The 24,880-nt window shown below is 42.4% G+C and overlaps 3 protein-coding genes across 4 annotated transcripts in view; 2 read left to right on the top strand and 1 right to left on the bottom strand.

The window, feature by feature from the left end:
• Positions 1–13,574, top strand: part of ctnnal1 (catenin (cadherin-associated protein), alpha-like 1) — a 51,999-nt gene extending 38,425 nt beyond the window's left edge. For both annotated transcript variants that reach the window (XM_061092662.1, XM_061092663.1), the window contains exons 6-19: positions 226–396; positions 1,677–1,877; positions 2,939–3,025; positions 3,329–3,487; positions 3,949–4,041; positions 5,954–6,104; positions 7,120–7,157; positions 7,253–7,303; positions 7,646–7,800; positions 8,550–8,598; positions 9,215–9,271; positions 10,673–10,792; positions 11,377–11,460; positions 11,954–13,574. In XM_061092662.1, coding sequence (XP_060948645.1) covers positions 226–396; positions 1,677–1,877; positions 2,939–3,025; positions 3,329–3,487; positions 3,949–4,041; positions 5,954–6,104; positions 7,120–7,157; positions 7,253–7,303; positions 7,646–7,800; positions 8,550–8,598; positions 9,215–9,271; positions 10,673–10,792; positions 11,377–11,460; positions 11,954–12,124 — 1,587 coding nt within the window. In that variant the 3' untranslated portion in view covers positions 12,125–13,574. The remainder of the gene's footprint in view (positions 1–225; positions 397–1,676; positions 1,878–2,938; positions 3,026–3,328; positions 3,488–3,948; positions 4,042–5,953; positions 6,105–7,119; positions 7,158–7,252; positions 7,304–7,645; positions 7,801–8,549; positions 8,599–9,214; positions 9,272–10,672; positions 10,793–11,376; positions 11,461–11,953) is intronic.
• A 256-nt stretch (positions 13,575–13,830) lies between these two features.
• On the top strand, positions 13,831–17,422 carry LOC133026454 (galactose-specific lectin nattectin-like). Its single transcript, XM_061093348.1, has 2 exons — positions 13,831–14,126; positions 16,812–17,422. The coding sequence occupies exons 1-2, from the start codon at positions 13,831–13,833 to the stop codon at positions 17,359–17,361; spliced, it is 846 nt and encodes a 281-aa protein (XP_060949331.1). The 3' UTR covers positions 17,362–17,422.
• Positions 17,423–20,537: 3,115 nt separating this feature from the next.
• Positions 20,538–22,487, bottom strand: abitram (actin binding transcription modulator). Its single transcript, XM_061093114.1, has 6 exons — positions 22,320–22,487; positions 22,134–22,185; positions 21,442–21,571; positions 21,269–21,345; positions 21,125–21,194; positions 20,538–20,999 (listed from the first exon to the last, which is right to left on the bottom strand). The coding sequence occupies exons 1-6, from the start codon at positions 22,399–22,401 to the stop codon at positions 20,862–20,864; spliced, it is 549 nt and encodes a 182-aa protein (XP_060949097.1). The 5' UTR covers positions 22,402–22,487; the 3' UTR covers positions 20,538–20,861.
• Positions 22,488–24,880: the final 2,393 nt, after the last annotated feature.

The raw sequence follows: 24,880 nt of genomic DNA, 5'->3' as shown, positions 1-24,880 counted from the left end.
TGGGAGAAAGGGTTATGGATCTTTAATGTCCAGATTTAAGATTTAAGTCATTCACAAGTGTGTTCAATGTCAAGTTTTCACACATGCTGCAGCCCAAGTCACACAATCATAAATAAAACAAATGGCGTGAATAATGCTGGTTGAAAAACATGAAAGACGATAGAAGTTGAATAGAGTAGAAGAGGCCACGAGCTTTGACATTTCACATTGAATTCCTTTCCGAAGACTTGCCTGAGGCACCCGGATTGCGAGTCGGCGCGCATCAACAAAGACGCAGTGTTCCACCGAATGCGCTGCGCCCTGGAGCAGGTCATCGAGATAGTCACGGAGGCGCGGAGCTGCGGGGAGAACAAGATCCTTTCTGCCAGCATCTATAACGGCATCAAGGACTTCAAGGTAGGATCAGAAACAAGCACGGGTGAAGAAGCCGATGTATGAGGCTCAACTGACACGCGTTGGCCTGGGAGGTGGAGCTATGGTCCTATGGTGGGTGGGGCATCACACTGAGTAACTCTTGTTTTAGGTGCACAGGAGCACAAATGAGGCTACATCCATAAAACCAAGTTCAAACTAAAACAAGCGTTTTTGCTCCCTATCAGTTTTGAACCCCTTCCAAACCAACACTCCTAAGACTGCTTGTCACATGACCACTCACATACACTTGGCATGCACATGAAATAGCTTGTCCCATGTCAGCAGTTATATTATTTAAATTTAACTGCACAATAGCTGTTAGCAAAGAAAACAATTTCAGCAACGCTTGTAATTGATTATCCATGTTGCGTTCCGCACTTGCATCCGAGGTTAATGTGATTCCGGTTTATTTTCATCCGGAAGGACGTTATGTGATAGGAGCCTGACGAATCAGCAAAAGCTTTGTTGTGGCTGAAAAGATCCAGACAGCAAGAAGTTTGTCTACATCATCATTTCCAAACATCTCAATTTCTGCCGTTTCAGACTCAAACGCAGCCCCAGAGTTGCAAACCTAAACTGGGGCCAGCAGCGTTTCCAAACTTCTCCATTTTAGCAGCTCTACACTTCAACCTGTGTGGACACCAGGCGTATCTCTAGCAGAGTTGATGTAAATGTAGTAGTGTGGACAGAGCGTTATAGAAAGACTAACTAAGCTTCAGATGTGAGTCAGCAAATCAGCATGAAGGATCCGACCTAGTGAACCTCCATCACATCTTCCTTGTCCTCAGAAATTAACATTTGTTGAAAGTATCTTTTTCCATTGAGAGGAAAACAGAATAAAGTATGATAATGAAAAGTACTGGAGATGCTTATTGTTTTTAATTAATGGCTTTATCACAGTTATTGGCAGAGATAAGTTAAGCTCATGTAGACATGTCATCTAAGGACACATAAGCTGAGACCATCACTCAGGCACAATGCATTCAATTTTATATTTTATATTTGAGTTCCTTTGACGCCCCAAGGTGAATCTAAGGCGACAGCCAAACTCCACACTACTTGTTATTTAATAATGAGGTCAAGTGCTCAGGGATAATGAGATTGTAAATTATGCTTTCTCTCCTCAGCACATTAGTTAGTTCGTAAAGCTCTTGTGTGTCTCCCCTTTCGTTTAAATCCTTCTTTCACTCATTTCGCCTCCTCCCTCCTACGCTCCCCTCCTCTCCTCTCCTCTCCCCTCCTCTCCCACCCGTCTCATGCAGTCCAGTGTGGAGAGCCTGCGGGAGAACCTGTACTCCTCATCCCCCCAGAGCGTCGGCAGCCAGCTGGAGGCGTTGGTGGAGCGGACGGAGGATTTCACCGACTCGGCCTACACCAGCCACGAGCAGCGGCAGGCCATCCTCAGCGTGTGCCAGCTGGCGCGCCAGGACACTCAGCAGCTGATGAACGCCTGGATTGAGGCGGTATGTTGTGCACGTGCACAGATGTACACACCTGGACGGGCACATGCTACAGTACTGAGATAATTATAAGTATCTCATCTGACACCTGTGAAAGGAGAGTCTGATAACAAGACGCACTTAAGACCCATCTGAGCAAAGAAGACACACACACATAAACCCCCACACACATAAACCCATACAAACCCACCCACACACATTAAGCCTCCCTCTCTGAATCCCTCAGTCCTTTCTTTTGCCTGCTCACTTCCTCTTCACTCATCCCTCCTTGAACACCATAGCATAATAACCCACCTGAATAACAGATTTTTTTTACTAAGGCTCTTTTGGCTGAGAGAGAAACATCACGTAGTGTTTCATGTCTTGTTACCATTCAGCCGAATCTCATTGGCCTTCAGAACTAATGGACTTACGAAACACAAGTCATAATGATGCAGTTTCTCCTTGCAAACTTTTTCTTTCCCAGAGTGTTCAGTTACAGGGCAGACGCTGCTGCCACATAATTGTACGGTGTTACCTCGTGAAGCTTTTGCAGTTGAAGGTCATTGGCAGGATTTGAAAAGGCCAGAACGCTGCAGTGCTCTGAAATTGCAGAGAAATTTGCATGTGCAATTAGCCATTGTTTGTTTTTTCCTTCGCTTTTATTCCAATGATTTTCTGTGTTTGGCATTCGTTTGTTTGTCTCTAAGTTAGCAGCATTATACAAAAACTATGACAGATTACCATAAAAGTTGGGGGAAGGATGCGGTATGGATCAGAGAACAAGCCATTCAAATTCTTGTGCGGATCCAGGGATGTTTTATTTACTTAAACCTTACGAGATGATTGACCTTTTCACAGATTGTCTAGGGAATAATTCATGGTTCTTGAAGAAAGTATAATCAGACATATTTAGGGGGGAAAAAAGGTGAAAAACCCTAATATATAGATTGATATTTAAGTCGTTGTTTTAATGCCTTTTCGTAATCTTTCATATAAATGTCTAGGTTTGTGTGTGTGACTAGAAAACCAGTGTGTGTCTCAAGCTCCAATCTCCTCTTCTCCTTTCCTTCCCACCGGAGCAGCAGTCTGTCCACGCCAAAGAGGCCACGGAGGACATGGAGGTGGCCATCCTGAAGACATGCCAGAGCGCCGGTGAACTCAGACGTGAGGTGAGCGGCAGTCCGTCTCTGCTCTACATGGACTTCGTTAAAAAACAAGATATATCTGATGTGGCTTTCTCTCCCTTGCTGTTCGGCTCCTGTAGCTGGTTTCCTCCACTTTTCTTTTCCGCATCACTCTTCAGCTCCCCTGCTGCTGTTCTCTCTCTCAACTCATCACGTCACTCCATCACCTCTGCCCCAATTCTTTTTTTCCTCTGCCTACTAAAAATCCATCCTCATTCATACCTCTCTGTAACTCCCCCTTGCCGTTATTCTACAATTTCATCTGTGATCCCTCTTCTCCTCCTCCAGCTCCATAAAGTGGCCGTCGGCCGTGCCTCAGACCTGCTGAAGGTTCACGGAGAGCAGTTGCCTCTGAGGGCCCTCAAAGCCGGGGGGGCCGAGGGAAACATTGAGGCAGTGGCGGAGTATTCCCGCAAGCTCACCGAGCAGAAGGAGCAGCTGGTGGAGGTGGGCAGAGGGAGCAGGGAGGCAGTGGTGCCACTTTGTAGAAGTGCTCAGCTGGTAAAAAAAAGTAGCAGATATTTTTTCTTTTCTTTCTCCAAACCTATACAAGTTAACATTCTTGAACAAAATAGGAGGAAGAATCGTGTTCATCTTGTTGCAAAGCTGCTGAAAACACATTGAAATGCCTGGGCTGCCAGCATCAGGCCGCAAGCACTTCTTTATGCAAGCAATCACATGAATGAGAATGTAGAGTACACTTCACATCCTCCACCAAATGAATAGCAACATGTGGTTTTATTATGCAAATACCGAGCTGAAAAATGCAGCACACGGTTTGTCGTGTCTTCGCTAGGGGCCCTAAGATCCAAAAAACTATATTATATATATGAATTTGCTGACATTGAAGCATTTGTTTAGAGGAAGTGGATTTATGTGATTAATCTTCCTCCTTTATTTCCCTCCAGACCTGTCGGCTGTTGTGCCACGTGTCGGGGAGCGAGCCTCTGGAGATCACCTGCGTACACGCTGAAGAGACCTTCCATGTCATCGGTCCACAGGTAACATTACACCTCCGAACATCTCCAGTTTGGATTGATGTTTCAGGTTCGTCTTACTGTCATGGCCCATTGACTTGATGTGAAAATGCCAGCTAACAGGGGAAAGAGAAGAGGTCCAGAGAGGCATACAGATTCACCTTTAATGAAATTTAATTTAATCCAACACCTTTATTGCATGTCAGCGGAGTCGAGCCAGTCACAGAGTGAAACGGAACCTGAGCGATATTCTACACAGTAAATAGACATATTACCTCATGTCTACTCTGCTTAGCTCCTACACCTGCCGTCCATTCAAGATAATAGCCGAGAACGCACTGTCCACATCGTCCCCCTGTCCCACATCTAATTATGTTTGCTCTTGGAAACCATCCATGCCAGTAATTATCCAGCAGTGTAGAATCATCCTGTCCTGCGGTGAGAATGTCAGGCCCCCTCATGATTCTGCAGTAATGACTCCGCTCCTTCAAAGTTCAAAGGTCAATCAATCCATAATTCTGCATTGTAGGGTGACGATGGTAATATCTCTCTGTCTGCTCAACGTAATCGAGGGTGGCCCAGAGGGTAATTGGCTATTAAAGGCTACACGGCAAGGGGAGGGGGTACAATGTGTGTGCGCTTGCATGCGTCTTTGTTTGTGTGTGTTAGTTTTTTTTTGCAGATTATATAAATGATGCAACAACTGCAATACAACAACTGCAATACAACCTCACACTGTGTTTATATAGCGCCTCGATAAGCAAGTCTTATCCAACACACACAAGCCACATTCGCCCATTCACACACATTCATTATTCATACTATACTTCAAAATGCGTACTGACCGAGCCGGGGATCGAACCGCCGCAAACACACTCTTCCTCCTGAGCCACAGCCGCCCCACATATGATGGTCATACCACAGTTCTGTCATCAACCGTGATTCCTTTATTCAGCTAAACACAAAATAACAGATGGCCGTGACTCGGGAGCCGGAGCGGATCGTCCTCTGAACAAAAGGTCGGAGGTTTGATCCCCGCTTCCTCCAACCCTGAATGCTGAATCGTCCTTGGGCAAGATACTGAGCCGTGAATTGGAGATAGAAAAAGCACAGTGTATAGAAGCACTGTATGAATGTGTACACAAATGGGTGAATGTGACTTGTGGTGCAACTGGTTTGAGTGGGCGATAAGACCAGAAAAAATAAAAAGATGACTGCTGTATTTACAAACTCAACTGCTGTGAAGCCTAAACCTAGAATACATACGAAATTCTATATTTGTAGTTGGAATAATTCCCCTGCAATATTTTGATGGAGGGTTAAGCTTTGTCATTATTAATTCAACTGGTAGCATTTGACCATAACTCACAGCAGTGTTATCTTTAAGTTGCTCATTCATCAGGGTCATTTTAGTTCCTATCTGCCTTTTTGTTTTTATGGTGAGCAGTTGTGTGTGTAACAGTGATGGTTGCAATGAGAGTGTCAGTGTGATAGAGCCTCTGATCTGAGCCCCACGAAAGGGAAGTCGGCTATTTTACTGGTGTTGATTAAAGCAGATTATTCAGCAGAACTGTAGCCCTCTCATTACACACAGAGCAGAGAGACGGGAGAAAGCTATTCATCAAGGAAACAGGGATACAAAGCTTTTAACACTGCTAATAGACGTATTAATGACCGAGGTTTAGTTGTTGTAGAGTGTTGTTGCCTCTATTAAATGAGCTGTTTATGAGCTTGGGAAGAATAGCAGCTTCCAGTTGCATCTAATTGGATTGAAAATCAACACAGCCAATGTCCTAGTTTCCCATTTTCAGGCCAAAATTACATCACATGCTGGTACTCTTACTTCTGCCTGCATAATGTTTTATCTCTGGTTAAGGACAAACCCAATTTAAAGATTCCTTCTTCCCCTGTCACAATCTCTCTCACTCCGGCCCAGATCATGTCGGCGGCCCAGACGCTGGCCCTCCACCCGTCCAGCAAGATCGCCAAGGAGAACCTGGAGGTGTTCTGCGAGGCCTGGGAGTCGCAGCTCTGTGACATGGCCCTGCTGCTGAGAGAGATCAACGACGTCTTTGAAGGCAGACGAGGTTCGCTTTTGTTCAATTAATGATGCTCGGGTGCGTTGGGGTTGAGTCTGGGCTGGAGGACAGACGACACCTACGCATTAGAAACGTTTTTTTGCAAAGAGTGAGAAGCGGAAGGTGAATAAAGACCGTCTATGTAGTTTTACCCTGAAAGATTTCAATTCTCTAATAACACCTTGAAGACTAAATTTGCAGCTAAAAAACCTCAATAACCTTAATGAGAGTTCAGGTTGAGGCAAAGCAAGCAGCATGAATAGATATTTCAAAATGAATCATCACGGTCTGTGGGAGATATTTTGTCAATGCCATTTAACAACTGTGCATTCACGCCTCCTCTGTACTTTCACTCCATTAACTATTGAGCCAGTTTACCTGAAGTGTCCAAGTCCTGCCCAGCTCATCTTAAACACTCACAGACAGAGAATCAGACAGAGGGTACACCTACTAACCTACTCAAGCCGATGTAACTGTGTGTATATTTGCACCCACTGTTACATTTGCCCTCATGCAGACGTTTGTATTAGGGAGTGTGAGGTTGAAGTGCTTTCACACGCCAGTGGGAATCTGTTCTGGCGTATTTTCAAGATGTTCTTTGCCCTCGCGATTTTGGCTCTCACATAAAAGTGCAGTAAATATTATGAAGTGCAGCTCAGTGGGTGAATGGCTCACATCCATCACACTGTTGTTTCAGCACGAAGCCAAAACGCTCTGTTCAGATGTTATATGGACACTGAGGAGGAATTTGCTTTGATTGTTTTCTCCTAATCTTCCCCTATGAACACGACAGCAGAGATTACTGTTTGTATTTATATAAAAAAAAATGTGTCAAACGTTGACGATGATAAAAGCAAAACCGTTTTATTACCATAATTACTGAATACCAATAATTGCCCACACTAATTATCTGGATACACACAGGACACAAGGAGAAATGATAAAATTCTAAATGAATTCAGCTATGATTAAAACATGAAGTCATTATTTTTTTAAATGATGATCTTGAACTCTCTACTTCCAGGAGACAAAAGACCTTATTTGTCACTTCCCAGACCCGGGGTGAGTCTCACACCCACACTTCCCCATGAAAAATGACAATCATCCAATGGTTTGTTATCCTCCAATTAACGCCATTCCTCTCTCCCCCCCCGCAGAAACACTTGGTTAACTTGAAGACTGCCAAGGCTGTCAAGCTGGACGCGGAGGTAACGTGTACCATGAACTCTTCTGGCCTTCAGCACAATACATCTCGTCACGTCTCGCGCCCTGTTCTGACAGCGGTATTATTTTCATCTCCGGAAAACTCTTGTGTCACCCGCCTGAAGAATTGATGGCGTTTGTAATGTAACAGGCTGCGATTTTCGCCGGCCGGCAGTTTTCACACGCTGCACCACAGGATGCGAGATAATGCTGATTTCAGACGTTCTGAGGGTGTTAACAGATTAAAATGACCTCGCTTGCTAACATGCATTTCTAAACTGACATCCATCATACTTCAGGCTTTAATATATTAAATGTGTGTGTGTTTTTTTTATGTGTTTGTGCAGGAGCAGACAAGCATGGCCAAGCTGGGCCTGGAGCTCCGTCTGCTGTCATCAGACGTGGACACGGAGGTGGAGAAGTGGGAGGATCAAGAACATGACATTGTCCGGCAGAGCCAAAGCTTGGCCAGTATGGCCTACAACATGCACCTGTTCACCAGGTAGCCTCGGTAGCCACACACTACATGCACAGTCACCCACATGCTAACAATCTTTCTACCTATGCTTACAAATACGCTTCCTCGTGAATCTCTTTAGAAGCTCAGTGGTAATGAGACTCTCAGCTATTAGCATATATCAGGTGTTGTGTGTGACACTGAAAACATTGAGATTCATCTAAGTCAGTGATCCCCCAAACTTTGTTTTTGTTTTTCCCAGAATGAGGGACACACACACAAACCACATAAAAGAGTATTGTTTAGTCCTGTAAGCGCAGTATAACCACTTTCATTTCATTTCATTTCAGTTTAAATGAGTTTAATAATAGGCTGTTAATATAACCACCTAATAAAAACAGTGAAACCCCATCATTTAGTTGTATCAATGGGAGCCCTGAGCTTGTTTCTGTTCAACTCGGGGCGAAAGGAGATAGTAACAGTGTTTCCCAGCATACTAGACACAAGGGGCTCAGTTCATACGAGTCAAATGTCACAGTAAAGTCACATTTAACGTTATGCTCATCCTATCTCGTCCTAAGTGCAGGTTTCCTTTTCTTTGATGTCTCGGGCTCTGCTGGTTGTGCATTTTGTCTGTGTGACATTTTTAAATAATTTGTCCGTTATATGCAGCACGGTGGACCACTGATCTAGTTACAGTTTGTGTTGATTGCTCCAGATGTTTTTCGCCCTCATCCATCTCTCTCATCCTTGTTTCCCTTCCTCATTTTCTGTGTCCCATATTGATTCCCCAGAGGGGAGGGGCTGCTGAAAACAACACTGGATCTTTTCCATCAAGCCGAGGTACGTACACCCGTATCCGCTAATCTCCCCGTCTCTCCACCTCCTTTTCTATTTTTTCCCTCCTGTTTCAACAAAGCTGTAAATCAATGCATCTGTTGTTTTATTACACCAAAGGCATACAAGGGACTGGTAGAACAATAGGTTAGTAAATACCAGGCTCCCGTCACTCACTTCCATCTTTCAGATCTAACAGAGCATGACAAGGACTTATCGTCACGATGGAAATTCAGTGTGGTACTTTCCCTGGTTGCCTCGGACACATGGGGGGATAACAAGCAAGGTTGCTCACGGGGGGGGGTGTATCCTATGAATTGGGATCATTGCCAATAATGTGCAGTGCTTTGTAGAATCATGGCCAAAATATGTCAGCAAGGATTTATTCCATTTGCAACGGAGCGAGCGAGATAAGAGAGGAAGGGTAACGAGAAGGGACAGAGAGGGGAAGGCATACAGATAAGAAGCGGTGAAAAAGTGAAATCCTAATATTCGCCAACTGTGCTTTCTTTTTTATTGAACGGCTTCCTGGTGTCATTTTTTTAAAAGTGAAGTTTTCTGTTATTTGTGAAAGTTGTTTTGATTTCTTTGTGTATTTTTTTGTCTTTGACTCACTCTGAAGGTTCTTTCTGAAGAGGGGCTCCAGCTGTGCTCAGCTCTCCGCACGTTTTCCACTCAGGTATAAACGAATGCAACGAATCAATCACACAAACAAGCAAACACGCATGCACACTCGCACACAGTTAAGCCTGGTTACCAAATCACAATGCACGCACGTAATACCTTTCCCAAATATCTTGGCACATTACGCACTTTAGAAAAAATCTATTGTGTAGAGAAAAAGGATATGATTTTTATTACTAGCAGTAAAATAATTAGAGTGTAATATTGAATATGAATTTAATAAAAAGAAGAAAGACTTGTTTTTACCTAACATGCCTCTGGTTCCCTGCTGGAATCTGCTTAACTACAGAAAACTGATTGGAAGCTGCAGGATTCAGCATAGAGGTAAATAATGAGTGAAACCAAAGAGAAAAGCAACGGTTTATTTTCTTTGAACAGGCTGATCTCCGAACACACACACACACACACACACACACACACACACACACTGGCACCTGTGCCCCTCATTCGTGTTACGCCTCTCACACAAACACACATCCATCCACATCACCCACTCTGGCATGTCACGGTTCCAGGGCTGCCGTATAAATCACACGGCGAGAGCAGGAAATTAAGGCTGTCGCTCTTTTTCACTGTCCTCCTCTTCCTCCCGAGTTGAGACCCAGCAAACAAACGTAGCCCCGGTGACTTCCTTCCTCTTGCCCTCCACCAACTCCTTCCTAAAGTCCTCCAGTTTTTAATTAAATGGCCCCTTTTGACAGCCATTAACGACCGCCATTTATCACCCCTGTGTCTGTGGGTGTATGTATTTGTGCACATGTGCCGAGGGGAAGAAGGTGTGGGAGTTGACTGTGACCTCTCAGGATTAATTCATAATCAGGAGGCCCGGCTCCTTAACTTGTCTCACACTTTCTGATTAATTACATTAAACAAACTTCCACTAATGCAGTCCCTCTGTCTCCATCCACTCCCGTACTTATCCGGCACTTGTTGCACATCTGTGTCTCTCTCATTGTACTTTTTATGCAAATGAACATGAGCGTCTTAATTGAGGTCTTATGTACTTTTGTCAGTCATGAATAGTTCAACTCTGAATAACAGAGCTGGTGTTTTTAGGTCATTTGTTTCCTCGTGCACGCATGTACCCGAAGTAGATCGATGGCCCCCGTGACTCAGATCTGGGGATTAACTCGGCTGGATAACAGACTCAAGCAGTAGATCATGACCCGGCTGTTTCTGATGGATTACATAAAGCAAGACCAGATTTTAATTTATTTTATCCTCAATTTTTTTTTCCTTTTTATGGGGCTCGATTTGTGTTTGACCAAGATTGCAAATCCAGTCCACTAAATGTATCACTGTCTGTACATATTGAGCCAGTGTCTGCGGATAATATCATCATAAACCACCTCTGCTGTCCTGAACACTATATATCTCCTGTTTCTGTCTGTTCCAGCTGGTTGATGAGGAGAAGTCTGCGGTGATGACAGAGATGGAGAAACTGGTGGCATTGTGCCAGCAGCTGCAGATGGGGGGAAAGACTCCCGTACAGGGCAAGACTGCCACCTTCCAGAAGGTACCCTCACTACGCCTGTGTGTGCGTCTGTCTTTTTTCTCTTTTGGGTTTTGTGTGCACTTGTTCCAAAAATGAATCATCAACTTGTTTTTCCCCCGAGTCTGTTATTTTTGATGTATGAGTAATATCCCGCTGAGTGCACAAACCAGACTCTCTAATTACCTTTGACGGCATCAAAACCTCATCCGCAACAACAGACAAAGTAACTGAACTCACACTAGAGCACGACTAACCGTTTTACTGCATTACCGGCTCTGGCGTAAACTTTTGAGTGATCTGCCGGCATTATCGAGCACACGGCGTGAGATTAATGGGCGTTAGTCTGTGAGGAATTAATGAGCATCTCGGGGCAGGGATGAGCTGCCTCAGGTCTCCTTGTAATGAAGGCGAAGGTTGGAATCAAAAGGACGGGATGGAGAGTAGCGCTTCCTCTGCTGATTAATGAGCGTCTCTTTGATATGTATCGACTCCTGTCTCTCCATCCTGATGTTAACTTCATCACTCATCAGTAAAAGTTTTGTGTGTGTGTGTCTCTCTGAGGTTTGTGAAGCAATGGTGATGATGTTTTATTTCTTTGTGTTTAGGTGGACTCATCCATTCAGACGGCGAGAGGCATCTTGGCTGTGGTTGTCTCCGTCCTCCCATTCTGTAACAAGCTCAATAAAAAGGTGATCTTCTGGTATTAATTCATATACATTTAATAGACTGGCTTTCAGTAGAGTGCATTCCTGCGCCAAGGCCCAACATTCCCCGTATAAAACCACTTTTAAATTCACTAGATCAGGATTTTTGTTTGGATCTACACCAAATAGCCACATAAATATCAGGTAACAAGTCAGACTTTCACCCCTGAGTTATTGTCTGAGAGATTTAAGGAAAATGTTGAAAAAACCTGATCTCACAGCATTAAAGTAACTTTTTTAAAGAATCCTGGATCTCACCCTCATCTGAATCCACATTGGAATGCAATTGGTTCTTCCCTGACCCAAAACACACCCTTCCATTAAGTTTCGGGAGGTCTGTCAAGCAGTTTTTCCTGTTAACTATCTAACAAGTCCAGATGAAAACAATACCTCCTTGTTAATAGTATAAACTGTGTCTCTCCATTATACCTGTATTTAAACTTATTTGTCTGTCCCTTCATTTTCTGTCCATTTGCAGTACAAGTCAGAGAGAAGTAGCCTGGGCTCCCCGCATGACTGGAGAGAGAGGCAGGATGTGTCGACACCTGTGAAAGAGGAGGGAGCTCTCAACAGCATGAACAGCAACGGCTTCGGTGTCAAGTCAATGGAGCAGCACATGGCCGGTCTCAACCTGCTGGAGAGCAAATAATCCAGGAAACAGTCGCACACTGATTTATACACTATTCTCCCCCCGGAGCAGCACATAGACTAACTCACCTTCCTGGAGAACGTGTAATCCAGGAAATACTTTACTCCCCTCATCCTCATCCTCATTCACCCACCACAAAGTGGGCCAGAGCTGCTGGGTGAAGGTGGCAGCTTTGGGTTAGTCAGAGTTTGTATTTGCTGCCTGGAGGGTGAATTTATAAGGTTTATAAGGAAAAAGCAGACCCGAGCTCTCTGTGCCCAGAGGTTAGTTTGTTCCATGAATGCCAGTTCCACCCCAGTCCACAAGATGGAGACAATCAGCCAACAGTAAGACTTTGCCAGTAGTATCAAGCCTTTTCTGGCACAAGCCTGATAAATTGCAATCACTCTTCATTAAGTTGATAAACTGCTGGTGAACCAGGAAGGAAGTTCACTTAATGTTCAGCTCAGCCATACATACGTCTTCACTACGTGCCTCTGCGTAAGAAGCTATTTGCTTTGTGGTGTTCTGTAAACTTGTTGCACATGTTTGCCAAATGGGGAAAAAAACAGTGAAATGAAACCCCATCCTGCATGATGTCATCGTCACCAAACCCTTGTGTTCCAGTCTCCTATGCTCATTGTGCCATAGGCTTGTAATGTTGATACTCGTTATGTAATTTTAGCCATTGTGGTACATTCTGTCCTCGATGCACTAGTTAGCATCTCATGTGCATAATTACTGCATAGTTAAGTATTTTAAAAGTGGATTACACCACATGATTAATATCTAATTTCCATAGGATATAGACCATCTTCCATGTGCCATGTTAGGAAATGCAAAGAAGAAAAAAACAATTTAATGCCAAATAAGATTGTTCTCATGAAGATCTTCAGCTTGCTCCTAGTACGAAATGTAAAGCTCTTAGTCCTCCAGTGTTAATTACTGGACACATTTTTATTTTACCCTGGTTTCTCGGCTGCTTAATCTCATCACTGAGATGCTTTAGGACTTTATGTTATTAAGTTCCCGGTCTTGTCAAACCACATTCAGTGTCAACAGTTATTCTCTTTTTCTCACAAAAGAGATGAGATATTTCTGAAATGGCACCAGTAGAATAGATAGAGCCTTGAAGTGTACTTGTTATGAAGACTATCATTGTGAAGCTGCCTATGTATTGATTGGTATATGGTATGTATAATCTGGTACTTGAATCATATATATATATATATAGAGATATATTATATATATATAGTATGTTTCTTAAGGTTAGGACTTTGGTACTAGGTGAGGGTGTTATAACAGACATTAAGCTTTAGAGATGCTTTGTACTGACTGAGCAAGTATGTTGGGTATTGGAGTGGCTCTACAGATGTGAAGAAATCATAGATCTAGTTTTGGATCATCTATTCTTTTGACAATTGAAAGGCTAAAAGTGACACATAAAAAAATAAACAATATTTTTCTTAAATACGCGTCAGTTGTTTTTTTTAATGATTCTACAAAAATAATTCTAACCAATTTATTTTTTGGGTTGCATTTAATAACAGTATTCAGAGAACGTAATTATTATTATCTCTTTCTCCTTGTTCTTCAAATTACAAAAAAAAACAAACCAAGGGAGCCTCCTCAAACCTTCAATTTCCTAAACAAATAAAATCACTGTTTATACATGAAAGTCAACCCCTCGTCCTGCTCCTGTGACAGAGAGAGAGAGAGACGCCAACATGATCCTGCTCCTCCTTCTCTTCGCCCTGACCCTGGGTGCTGTGTCTCCTTCAGATGGACCTGAGGTCAAGCTGCAGCGTGGAAACTGTCCCATGTTCTGGTTCAGCTTCAACAACCGCTGCTACAAATACGTGGCCACACAGATGACCTGGGCTGATGCAGAGCTCTATTGTGTGAAAGAGGGAGCCAACCTGGTGTCTATCCACAGTCTGGATGAAGAGAATTTTGTCAAAGCCCTGATCAAGAACTTTGATCATGCTGAAGGATGCACCTGGATTCAAGCTTGTGTAAATCGGTGGTGGATCCAGATCAGCCATTCGGACCACTACGACTCCTGATGGGGTGGAAACGAGAGAAATCCCCAAAAGACACATTGCATCTCTTCCCATCAAATTAATTGGACAACATGAGAAGAGCAAAAATGAACACTTGAATTTTTCTGTGATGATATCACTTCATATTAATGGAGTTGTGAATTTGTCAACCACGGTGTTTCCTGAAGCCCCCAAAGATCTGACAAATCATCCGCTCATTTTAGGATGTGTATCAAACATATCACTCTTGATGACTGAATGTGTTGCTCCTGAAACTACAAGGAATGTAATCTCTTTCCCCAGCACTGTGAGTGTGTGCGTTGGAATATTAGCATTATGCATCTGATTGATATTTAACATACGTTCCTTTCATTAGTTTGTGTTTCTGTTCTAAAAAATCAATTACTTCTGTGATAAATGTTTGTGTTGGTGTTGTGCATTCACCCTTTTGATGAGTGAGGTGTTCCTCACGATAGAGAGGCCCTGTGGTCGTCATATTTACTTTTAACCATGACACACACACACGTGCACAGGCACAACTCTGCTCCACCTCGTCCACGGAGCAGAATAATGTGCTGAATGAGTTATTTATTGTAGTATATTGTTTATTTATGTATTTTAAAGTTGACAAAATTGTTTATGTGCCAGAGGTTTAACACTTGCAAACACATCAGATCAAAAAGGTGTGTGTTGGTTTGAAGCTTTACTGCTGGAATGTAAAAGTATGTGTTGTGTTTTATGGCCACTTGAGGGCAGCAGAGGAGCAAGTTGGTGTGTTGACTCTTGAGAAAACCACAGGAGGTTGTATTCAGTATTTTGTCATTGTCATAACTGTGTAAAATATTTTTATGACAATTTTTAAATTCTGTTTGCATGTTAAAAGAAAAACACAAAGTTCACAATGCAAGACAGGACACATTGAAGGCTTTGTACTATTGTAATAATGTCTGTGTAAATATATGCCTTCAGTTGTTATGTTGTTATCACTTATCAGTTTTAAATGGAAACAAAAAGAAACAACAATGAAGCAATACGTCTCCCCCTCGTGACCCCTCAGCCTTCAGATAGCTGGAGCTACACGTCTTTTCTAAAGCTTCGTTTTACTATGTGAACATTTGACTGAAAATCAATAAACTGTAGGTTTTATGTGACATCCAGGTGAGCGGGTGGTTTATTTCACCTGCCTTCACTCACACTGTGGTTGTATATGACTGAAATGTCCAATGATATCAAACACCCTCTCTGAAGCTCCCAAAAAGAACATGGCTGAGGTGGGAAGCTGTTTTGAAGGAATGTATTTGGTCCATCTCTCTTTTCTTTTTTTAACACTTACACGATAAGAAACTCCATAGACAACACCTAAATATTCAGAACTCGGTGGATCCCTTGCATTATTAATTGTAAATCGACAGGGAGATCATAAATGTATTAATTTTGAAGTCCTGCTCCTTAAATCAGGAAACAGATTTGCAAAGTTTTAAGGAACATGAGTAAGTAAAAGAAAGAACATCTTCCACTTAACTGGATCCATTGAAGACAGTGGTTTCAAGCATTTTGGGCTTGTCAAATTAAAAGCTAAAAGAAAATAAAAGGAAATGATCAAGGTTTTTAGTTAAGATGTTTAAATCATGAATCTAAACTGGACAATCTCATTTTCTTACTTTTTTAGAAAATTTGTACTATTTAACTGGATCTATTAAGAAGCCTCCAACTGTATCAAAGTGAGTCAAGAATTTCCAAAGGAAAAGCTCAGTACAAAGGTAAAAGTAAATTATCAAATCTGTAGATAAATGGCAGCTGAGGATGCCCAGTGATCTCAGCATCTTCCTAGAAAGGGCAAAGGTAACATTGACTCACTGGTATTTAAGAAAGCACGGATATCAGATGGATCATTGACAGATAGTTTGTCTTTCTCATTGCGGTTCATCTATTTGTTAGCTGGATTTCTCAAGATGCTTCTTCAACAGTGTATTGTTTCATGCCAACTCTGATTGGACCATGGACCACTCATTATTCATTACTTTAAATGAAACAAACACTGTGGCACTATTATGGTGCAATACATATGCATAAAATATAAGAATATAGAAAAACAAAGAGCAGAAGTCTCCTGGATGTTTCAAAGTTAAACAGTTGTTTTATTTAGTGAACAATTATTAACTCCTTTATTTTCTTTATTGTCTTTTTAGAGTGTTGTTTGATTCAGGGGCAAACACTTCTGATACACGTTCGTTGGCAATGCTGTTTGCACGTTAGAAAAAACACAAAGTTCACAATACAAGAGAGGACGCATTACAGACTTTGTAATCGTAAAATTGTCGATGTGTCAACTTGTGTTTGGCAGTTGTTTACCTGGTGTGAATGAGAAGACGTCAACCACAAAGTGACATATCTGCCCTCGTGTCGTCTTTTCTAAAGCTGGGTTTTATGAGGTCAAGAGGTTGAACTGAAAAATCTTTTGGAAAGTTATGGGACATCCAGGTGAGCTATTGGTCAGAGAAAACACCTTTATCGGGCAGCTGTGTATAAAACAAAGTGTTTGCCAAGTGCCTTTGACCAATAACATCACACCATCACATCAAACAGTGCAGACACCCTCTCTGAAGAGTATAAAAGAACGCAGCCTGCCCACTTGTCTCCTTAAAACTCTCATTCTCATCCAACAGTGCAGATCATCTCCAACCCCTCGTCCTGCTCCTGAGACAGAGAGAGAGAGACGCCAACATGATCCTGCTCCTCCTTCTGTTTGCCCTGACCCTGGGTGCTGTGTCTCCTTCAGATGGACCTGAGGTCAAGCTGCAGCGTGGAAACTGTCCCATGTTCTGTTTCGGCTTCAACAACCGCTGCTACAAGTACGTGTCCACACATATGACCTGGGCCGATGCAGAGCTCAATTGTGTGTCAGAGGGAGCCAACCTGGTGTCTATCCACAGTCTGGATGAACAGAATTTCATCAAAGCCCTGATCCAGAACTTTGATCATGCTGAAGGAAGAACCTGGATCGGACTCAGCGACCTCTACAAATGTTACAGCTGGATGTGGTCTGATGGTTGTGCAGTGAAGTTTACCTTTTGGTCACCAGGAGAACCAAACAACTACCAAGGAAGAGAACACTGTGGTCATAACAACTATAGCAATGATAAGAAATGGAATGATGTATATTGTCGTGAGTATTATCCTTCTGTTTGTGCATCTCGCATAATGTGTCCTCAGTGATTGTTAAGTCTGATTTACCCTGGTCACTGATCACCTGATGCTTGTTGACATGAAATAGTCCTCAGCAGAGAAGATACAAATGCACACTGCTCTGATTGTTCTCATTTCACCCCCTTACTTTTCAGACTTGTTGTTAGGTATTTGTTGTTTGTTGATTTAACAACTCCAATGTTATTGTTAAAATCAATGACAAATAAACACTCACATTTTATGTTTAAATTATTTTTTTGTACCCACACAGGTTTAATGATTTACTATAATCTCAAGGACACTTGTGTGATCATAAGGACCTTTGTGCATTGCTCAAACTTTTGTGAATGCATAAACATTTTTAATGCATTTAATAAATACCCTTGTTGGGACATGTTTTTTTGCGCAAACCGCAGGCCTCTCTTTCGGCCTGTATGTGTAGTCAAAACCTGAAAGCACATATTCTTTGTCTTGAGAAAGTCGCATGTGCTGGAGCGAACTCAATCTCCCAGGGTGCAACGTGTTCTCTCTGTACTGAGAAGGTCAAATAACTCAGTCTCCCAGGAGGATACAGGTTCCTTTTGTTTCAGCAAAGTCACAGAGAAGTGTGAAAAGCCACAAAAGTCAACTCCAATTGGTCAATCTGGCCACATGACCTGGGGGTCACTGGGCCTATTTAAGACCAAGGTCTCCCCCAATTCTTTCTCTTTCCTCAACACCACCGAAGACAGCAGGCGGCCAGCCTTCTCTCCTTCAACTACGAGGGAGGGGGGGGGTCCACGCTGCTCAAGCAACTCTTCTCCTCTTTCACGACTCTTCCAAGGGGAAGGCTGCCGGCCTTTCCTCCTGCATCGGCGAGTGGAGAAACCGGATTTCTCCAGCTCAAATCTTCTCTTTCCAACAACCGGAGGTCAAAGGTCGAACTTCCAGCTCATCTTCTCAGGGAAACCTCCACGCATCTCAAGCTTTTTCCAACTCCTTGCAGCGACGCAACGTCCTTTGGGTAAGAACTAAACATTCAATAAGCAACTGAACCTCACAGCTCAACAGAACCGCGGAAGCAGAGACCACACGAGCCAGAAGACTTCACACAGCCGGCAGGACAAACTGCTAAATGAACTGCACAGCAACTTTCTTCCTTTCTGAGGACTGGTAACATACTGGGCTTAAGAATGATACTAGAACTAAGCAAGACTGTTTATTTGATTCTGTGTGGTGTATTTAAAGTTTGATATTTGTTGTGTTATTGTAGTTTCAAGCTAAATCAAAGTTAATGTAATTTAGGCTCTACGCAAACTCTGCCATTATCTGATTAGCATTTTCACAGACACGCATATCTCTACACCTACTTAACTACGTCCCCACTCCAGAAGGAGGGGGGCGGGGGGGTGCTATCTTAGGGGGGTCAAACCACCATTTTGAAAGCAGGCTTAAGGCCGGAGCATGCTTCTGCGTTGTCAGGGGCCCGCAAGCTCGCAGTTGTAACGCAGGACTCGTTCTCATTCATGGTTTTCCAACCGTTGCGCGGGTTGCCATGCAATTCCCCACCAGAACACTAGGCGGAGTAATGTTTTTTGTCGAAGTCGGCTCTTCTTCGTGTGTGGCACGAATAGAGCGATTTATTTACATCGCCACGGCGGCTCCTCAGAGCCTTTTTCTGGCGGAAAAATCCGCCGGTTAGTGACAGGTTATACTAGTGGACATATTTTCGGATCTCTTCTGCCAAGTGCTCTTCTATTTGGTCCATATTCGTTCTTCTAAATCTTCCGTGGTTTCCGGGCATGAACCGGAAATGCGACTCCGGAAATGATGTAGTTAGCAGACCAATCACAGCCCTTGCGGGCGGGTGATGCTTGCGGGGCTTTGCCGTCTAGTTAGAAAAATTGGCCGACGCACGTAAGGACGTAGGAAGAGCCGTGAGGGGCCCGGGAGGGCTCTTGCGTCTCCAGGCCCGTGAAAACGCAGAAGCATGCGCCGGCCTTTATCAAGATGTGAACTGTGGCTAGCAACCATTTTGAAAGCACCCTAATTTACAAACACACACACACTCACACACATCTTTGTTTTAGCTAGTACGTTTTGTTTAGTTATTTGTGTTTTTTTAAATATTTTATTATGTTAATAATAAATGTTATCTTTTACAAATGTCCTTTCATTAATGTTGCATAAGTGAATTTTGCCAACCGCTACACTGTCAAGAACTAAACCTTAACTGTTCATTATATAATCTTTAATAGTAAATATTAAGATTTCTAATTTAACTAGATCTAAACCCCATCCTGCATGATGTCATCGTCACCAAACCCTTGTGTTCCAGTCTCCTATGCTCATTGTGCCATAGGCTTGTAATGTTGATACTCATTATGTAATTTTAGCCATTGTGGTACATTCTGTCCTCGATGCACTAGTTAGCATCTCATGTGCATAATTACTGCATAGTTAAGTATTTTAAAAGTGGATTACACCACATGATTAATATCTAATTTCCATAGGATATAGACCATCTTCCATGTGCCATGTTAGGAAATGCAAAGAAGAAAAAAACAATTTAATGCCAAATAAGATTGTTCTCATGAAGATCTTCAGCTTGCTCCTAGTACGAAATGTAAAGCTCTTAGTCCTCCAGTGTTAATTACTGGACACATTTTTATTTTACCCTGGTTTCTCAGCTGCTTAATCTCATCACTGAGATGCTTTAGGACTTTATGTTATTAAGTTCCCGGTCTTGTCAAACCACATTCAGTGTCAACAGTTATTCTCTTTTCTCACAAAAGAGAAGACAGATATTTCTGAAATGGCACCAGTGTCTAATAGAGCCTTGAAGTGTACTTGTAATGAAGACTATCATTGTGAAGCTGCCTATGTATTGATTGGTATATGGTATGTATAATCTGGTACTTGAATCATATATAAAAATATATAGAGATATATTATATATATATTATGTTTCTTAAGGTTATGACTTTATTACTAGGTGAGGGTGTTATAACCGACATTAAGCTTTAGAGATGCTTTGTACTGACTGAGCAAGTATGTTGGGTATTGTAGTGGCTCTACAGATGTGAAGAAATCATAGATCTAGTTATGGATCATCTATTCTTTTGACAATTGAAAGGCTAAAAGTGACACATAAAAAAAAAACAATATTTTTCTTAAATACGCGTAGTTGTTTTTAATGATTCTACAAAAATAATTCTAACCAATTTATTTGTTGGGTTGCATTTAATTACAGTATTCAGAGAACGTAATTATTATTATCTCTTTCTCCTTGTTCTTCAAATTACAAAAAAACAAACCAAGGGAGCCTCCTCAAACTTTCAATTTCATAAACAAATAAAAGCACTGTTTAGGTCGGGGAGTACAATGCTTGCATTATACATGAAAGTCTTTTAGGAGTCATCACAAGTAAATGTCACTTTTCCAGGATGGCATCCACAGTTTTTTTTTTATCCAGCCTGGTGGGAATTGAAGAAAAATAAACACATCCACAACAGCTGGGACCTGGAACAGGGCGGGAACACCTAGCGCCGTCAGGAGGGCTGCGATTCGCCAGCAATCCGTTTGGAGACGACTCTTTCAAAGTCCTCTCGGCTCAGAAGATTCTCCGTTATGCTCTTGCTCTCCTCAAACTTTGGCAGGATGACGGCGATGTATCCGTCAGTGGCCGGCTGTTCAGATGAGACAAGATTAACACAGTTCGAGACAGGATTAGCTCCGTGTGCATCACTGTTTATTTACATTAAGGGTTGCAAAAATATGGGTTATTTAAAATCAGACATATGCACATATTTACCTTTTCCAGCAGGAGTTTAGGTGTTTTTAAGATACTCTCATTGACCTCAAGAAGACGGCCCCTGATGCAGCTAAAAATATACGATTTGTGAGTCATCGGTACACGTATGCAGAATATACATCTAGAAACAGACTGTTGCCTCACCTGTAGATCGTGTATTCAGTCTCATCTGAACATGTGATCCTACACAGAGGTGCGAAATCAGTAAGGAACTGCCCGCCCTATAATGGGTGGGGGGGACAAAACGGGTTAGGAGGTCCTGAAGATACAGAAGAACAAGGGTATGCACATAAATCACCCGTAGCTTTATGAGTTACCCGCTTGGATTTCCCGGACACTTTATTCTTCAGCCGACTGCAGCCATCGCTGATCTGGTAGTTGATGCTCTTGATTGTTCGTCCTTCCTGGAGGATCGGGTGAGTCTCTGCTAATGTGACAACACATATTCTGCAATCACAAATTTAATAAATGAGCCTTTGGAATATGTTACAAATCTCTTGCGTTTCTGTTTTTCAATACACTCCTCTGTTGATTCTGTTCATTTAGGTTCACATATATCATTTTGTCAAAAATTTGTCAAAAAGAAAAGCAATAAAATAACGGAAGATAAAAAGGGAAATAATGAGATAATATAAGAAACTAATATTCTGTTAAGGAAATGAGCAGCAAAAGCAATGTTTAAAATATTCAGAATAAAATACATCATCTAAATAAAGAGGACGATCGGAATAATAGTGTATAGGCTTGAAATAACCCACTATTGTTGTAAACCTTCGTCCTATTTTGAAATTGTTATTTGTCATGTTTTAATTATTTATTGAATAAAGCTCCTGATAGTTTGGTTCTGCCATAGACAATACATCTAAAAAAACAAACCCAACTAAAATATCAGGAAATTAAAACCTTTTCCAAAGGCTCATGTATCTCTAACTACACTCAGTGTGAACTTATTTACCCGTTAGAATAAGGACTGGTAGTTTATCTGATAGTGAACACCAGCTGGTCTTACCTGTTTGAATGCTGCAGGACGCAATGGTCCTCACACGGTTTCCCCTTCATATCTGAATCAGATCGAGACAATCATATGAAAACATTCTATAGATTTTAAATTACAGTCTCTCCCTGAAGGTTCAACTAACGCTAGCTGAGTTAGCACCCAGCTACACCAGGAGAGGATCAGTCAGGTTGTGTTTACCTGCTCTATACCACCGTGTGTAGTACCGCTCAATAACTGAAGGCGCAATGTCCTCTGGGTCTCTCTGCTCTGTGTCGTCCATTCAAACTATTCACAACACGACTGTGACAAAACACAATAAATTGTAGAAATGTCTGCTACTCCACGACTTGGCTTGACGGACCGCTAATGATGTGGCACAGTAATGGTCCGTCATTTAAACTCGCCCGACCGCTTAGGTTCCGGATGCTTTTTTTCCACCCGTTTCCCCCGGAATGGAAGAGGTGAGTTAACGGAAGTTTTATAAACTAATGAAATACACGAATGATGTAAATCTCAACTCACTGATAAAATACACGAAGTAAATCTGAACCGATTTAACTGCAAATAACTAAAAATTACATGATTATTTCACAAGAGTAAGTGGGTATTTGAACAGAAGGTGAAATTAGTCCAGCTCTCACCTCGTCCTTTTCCTTCAACACAACACAAAACAACACAACACAACATAATATTTGACAGTAGTGAAGTTTCCTGATGGTTTCCTTTATTCCAGACTGCATTTCCAGTTAGGCAGAGTAGACAACTAACTATGCGGGACAACAAACGACATGAAATAAATGAATAAATGCAGACACACACAAGACAATTTGTCCATCTTCTTATCGTGCTTAGTTCCTCATGGAGGTCAGCAGGTGGTTTGTCTTAGTGGGTAGAGTGGTCGTTCTTCAACATGAAGTCCGCGGGTTCCATCTCCAATCTTTCTTATCTTCGAGCCGCCAATATACTGAACTCTTAAAATTGGCAGGATTTCAATCACCTATTAATTGCAAAATGTATTACACTATGTCAATTTAAATTAATTAAATATAAAAAAGAAAAATTAAATTAAATTAAATTAAATGAATAAAAATAAAAAAATAAAAACCTGCGCGGGCAATTCCTGGGCAATGGGCTTCAGCGCAGGATGTGCGCAGTGGGCTTTTCTTTTTTTTATTTAATTTAATTTTTTTATTTAATAATTTTTAATTTTTTTAAAATATATTTAATTTGAAATGGTCTTTTAACATATTATTAGATATTGTGCAATGAATAGGTGGTTGAAGTCCTGCCAACACGACAGCCTGCCAAACTTACCCATGAGTTCGGACCCAGCTCCTGTGTCCACTGGTGTCCTGGTTCCACCAATGGCAGCGTAGTGGCGTGGGGCTGGCTCATCCCTGCGGCCCAGGGAGCGCATTTCTCCGCACTGGTTCAGGGGTAAATGATGCTGGTCTTCACAGCTGACTGACCTACGCAAGCCTGTAGCCGCCCCCCACCCCCCACAGGAGATGATGTGCTTGTGTGTGTGTGTGGCCACGGCGTTTCCCGGTTCTTCCCGGCATTACGCTGCTGGTGCGAACATGGGCGAGGAAGTGAGGCGGACCGCTTTTCACGGCGCTTCTACCTCCGGTGCGTCCCGGGGTTAGAGGACGATGGTGTGACGTTAATATATTGTTTTACATTGCATGTGTCACGTCGTGATAATTCAGTCTCTTGTGCCGCCCTCTCTGCATTTTTCACCCTAGGCAACCGCCTATGTCGCCTGTACCAGGATCCGCCCCTGGGATTACCTGTCGGGTAGAGGCCAGGGCACTGTGTAAAGAAATGTGATTTAAAATCAAATTAAATCAATTTATTCCAAATAAAAATAGTGTATCTCATAGCATGTTTTTATTTTACTACTCATGCTTTTGTATACTGTTATAACGGGATCCATTGTGAGCACAGTTTTTCACAATGCCCACTAGATGTCAGGCTACTGTTATCAACCACAGAATACCTCTGCCTATAGTTTGTGTGATTTAAACCAAGTGTCCTCAGAGGGTATCAACATTAACATTAAATACCCCTAAACTACAAAAATCTCCAAATAAAGAGTCTTATATATTTTTTACGCTGCATTTTTTTATGTTTGAAACAGTTAAACACTGTTTAATGTTTGTTATATTTCACCTCACAGTGTGAATGTGATCATCGGTGTGCAGGCTTCCATCTGGGGCTTTTTTCACTTTGCTCTCACGACTCTTACAGACTTAATGTATTAGCATGTTGAGTCTGCATCCCAGTGGATTATGTAATGAAGAGGTCTGAGGGAGACTGGATCTAGGAATGAAGGAATGTTCCCCTCCCTGGATGTGACAAATAGCCCCTCTCTGACCCAGACCAATCACATACCAAACATATCTGGCCCCCGTGCGCGCCTTGCACTCAGTGGACAATGCAGAGGGACACATAGTTGGGGGCATTGGCACGAGGCAGATTAAGTCATGATGACTTCATCTTGGCGGCACAGGAGCGAGGGAGACTAGGCTGGCGTTCGGGGGCACAAGGACTTTTCCATGTATCCATTCACGGAGACCTGGAAAGTTTTGCTGTCGGGAGTCGGGACCCATCGTAATGTGTTTTTCCGTGACCGCTCTGTCTGTGGTAGGCCCGGAGTCTGCAAATACTTCAGAGATGAAACACAACTCCATTGTGGAAACCGTGGACACAAAGGGAGGATCCCACAGATATGAAGTCTTGCATCAGGCACATCCAAT

The sequence above is a fragment of the Limanda limanda genome, chromosome 19 (assembly GCF_963576545.1).
Source record: "Limanda limanda chromosome 19, fLimLim1.1, whole genome shotgun sequence".
NCBI classification, from domain to species: Eukaryota; Metazoa; Chordata; class Actinopteri; order Pleuronectiformes; family Pleuronectidae; genus Limanda; species Limanda limanda.
Note: the sequence above shows the minus strand (reverse complement) of the source record. Positions and strands in the feature narration are given on the sequence as shown.

Excerpts from the sequence above, each read along its gene's own strand:
- LOC133026454 (XM_061093348.1), top strand. The coding sequence starts at position 13,831 with ATGATCCTGCTCCTCCTTCTCTTCGCCCTGACCCTGGGTGCTGTGTCT. Across the intron at positions 14,127-16,811 it reads ATTCAAGCTTGTGTAAATCG|TGCAGATCATCTCCAACCCC; the intron begins GTGGTGGATCCA and ends CTCATCCAACAG.
- abitram (XM_061093114.1), bottom strand. The coding sequence starts at position 22,401 with ATGGACGACACAGAGCAGAGAGACCCAGAGGACATTGCGCCTTCAGTT. Across the intron at positions 22,186-22,319 it reads CACACGGTGGTATAGAGCAG|ATATGAAGGGGAAACCGTGT; the intron begins GTAAACACAACC and ends GATCTGATTCAG. Across the intron at positions 21,572-22,133 it reads GTCCTGCAGCATTCAAACAG|AATATGTGTTGTCACATTAG; the intron begins GTAAGACCAGCT and ends TTGTGATTGCAG.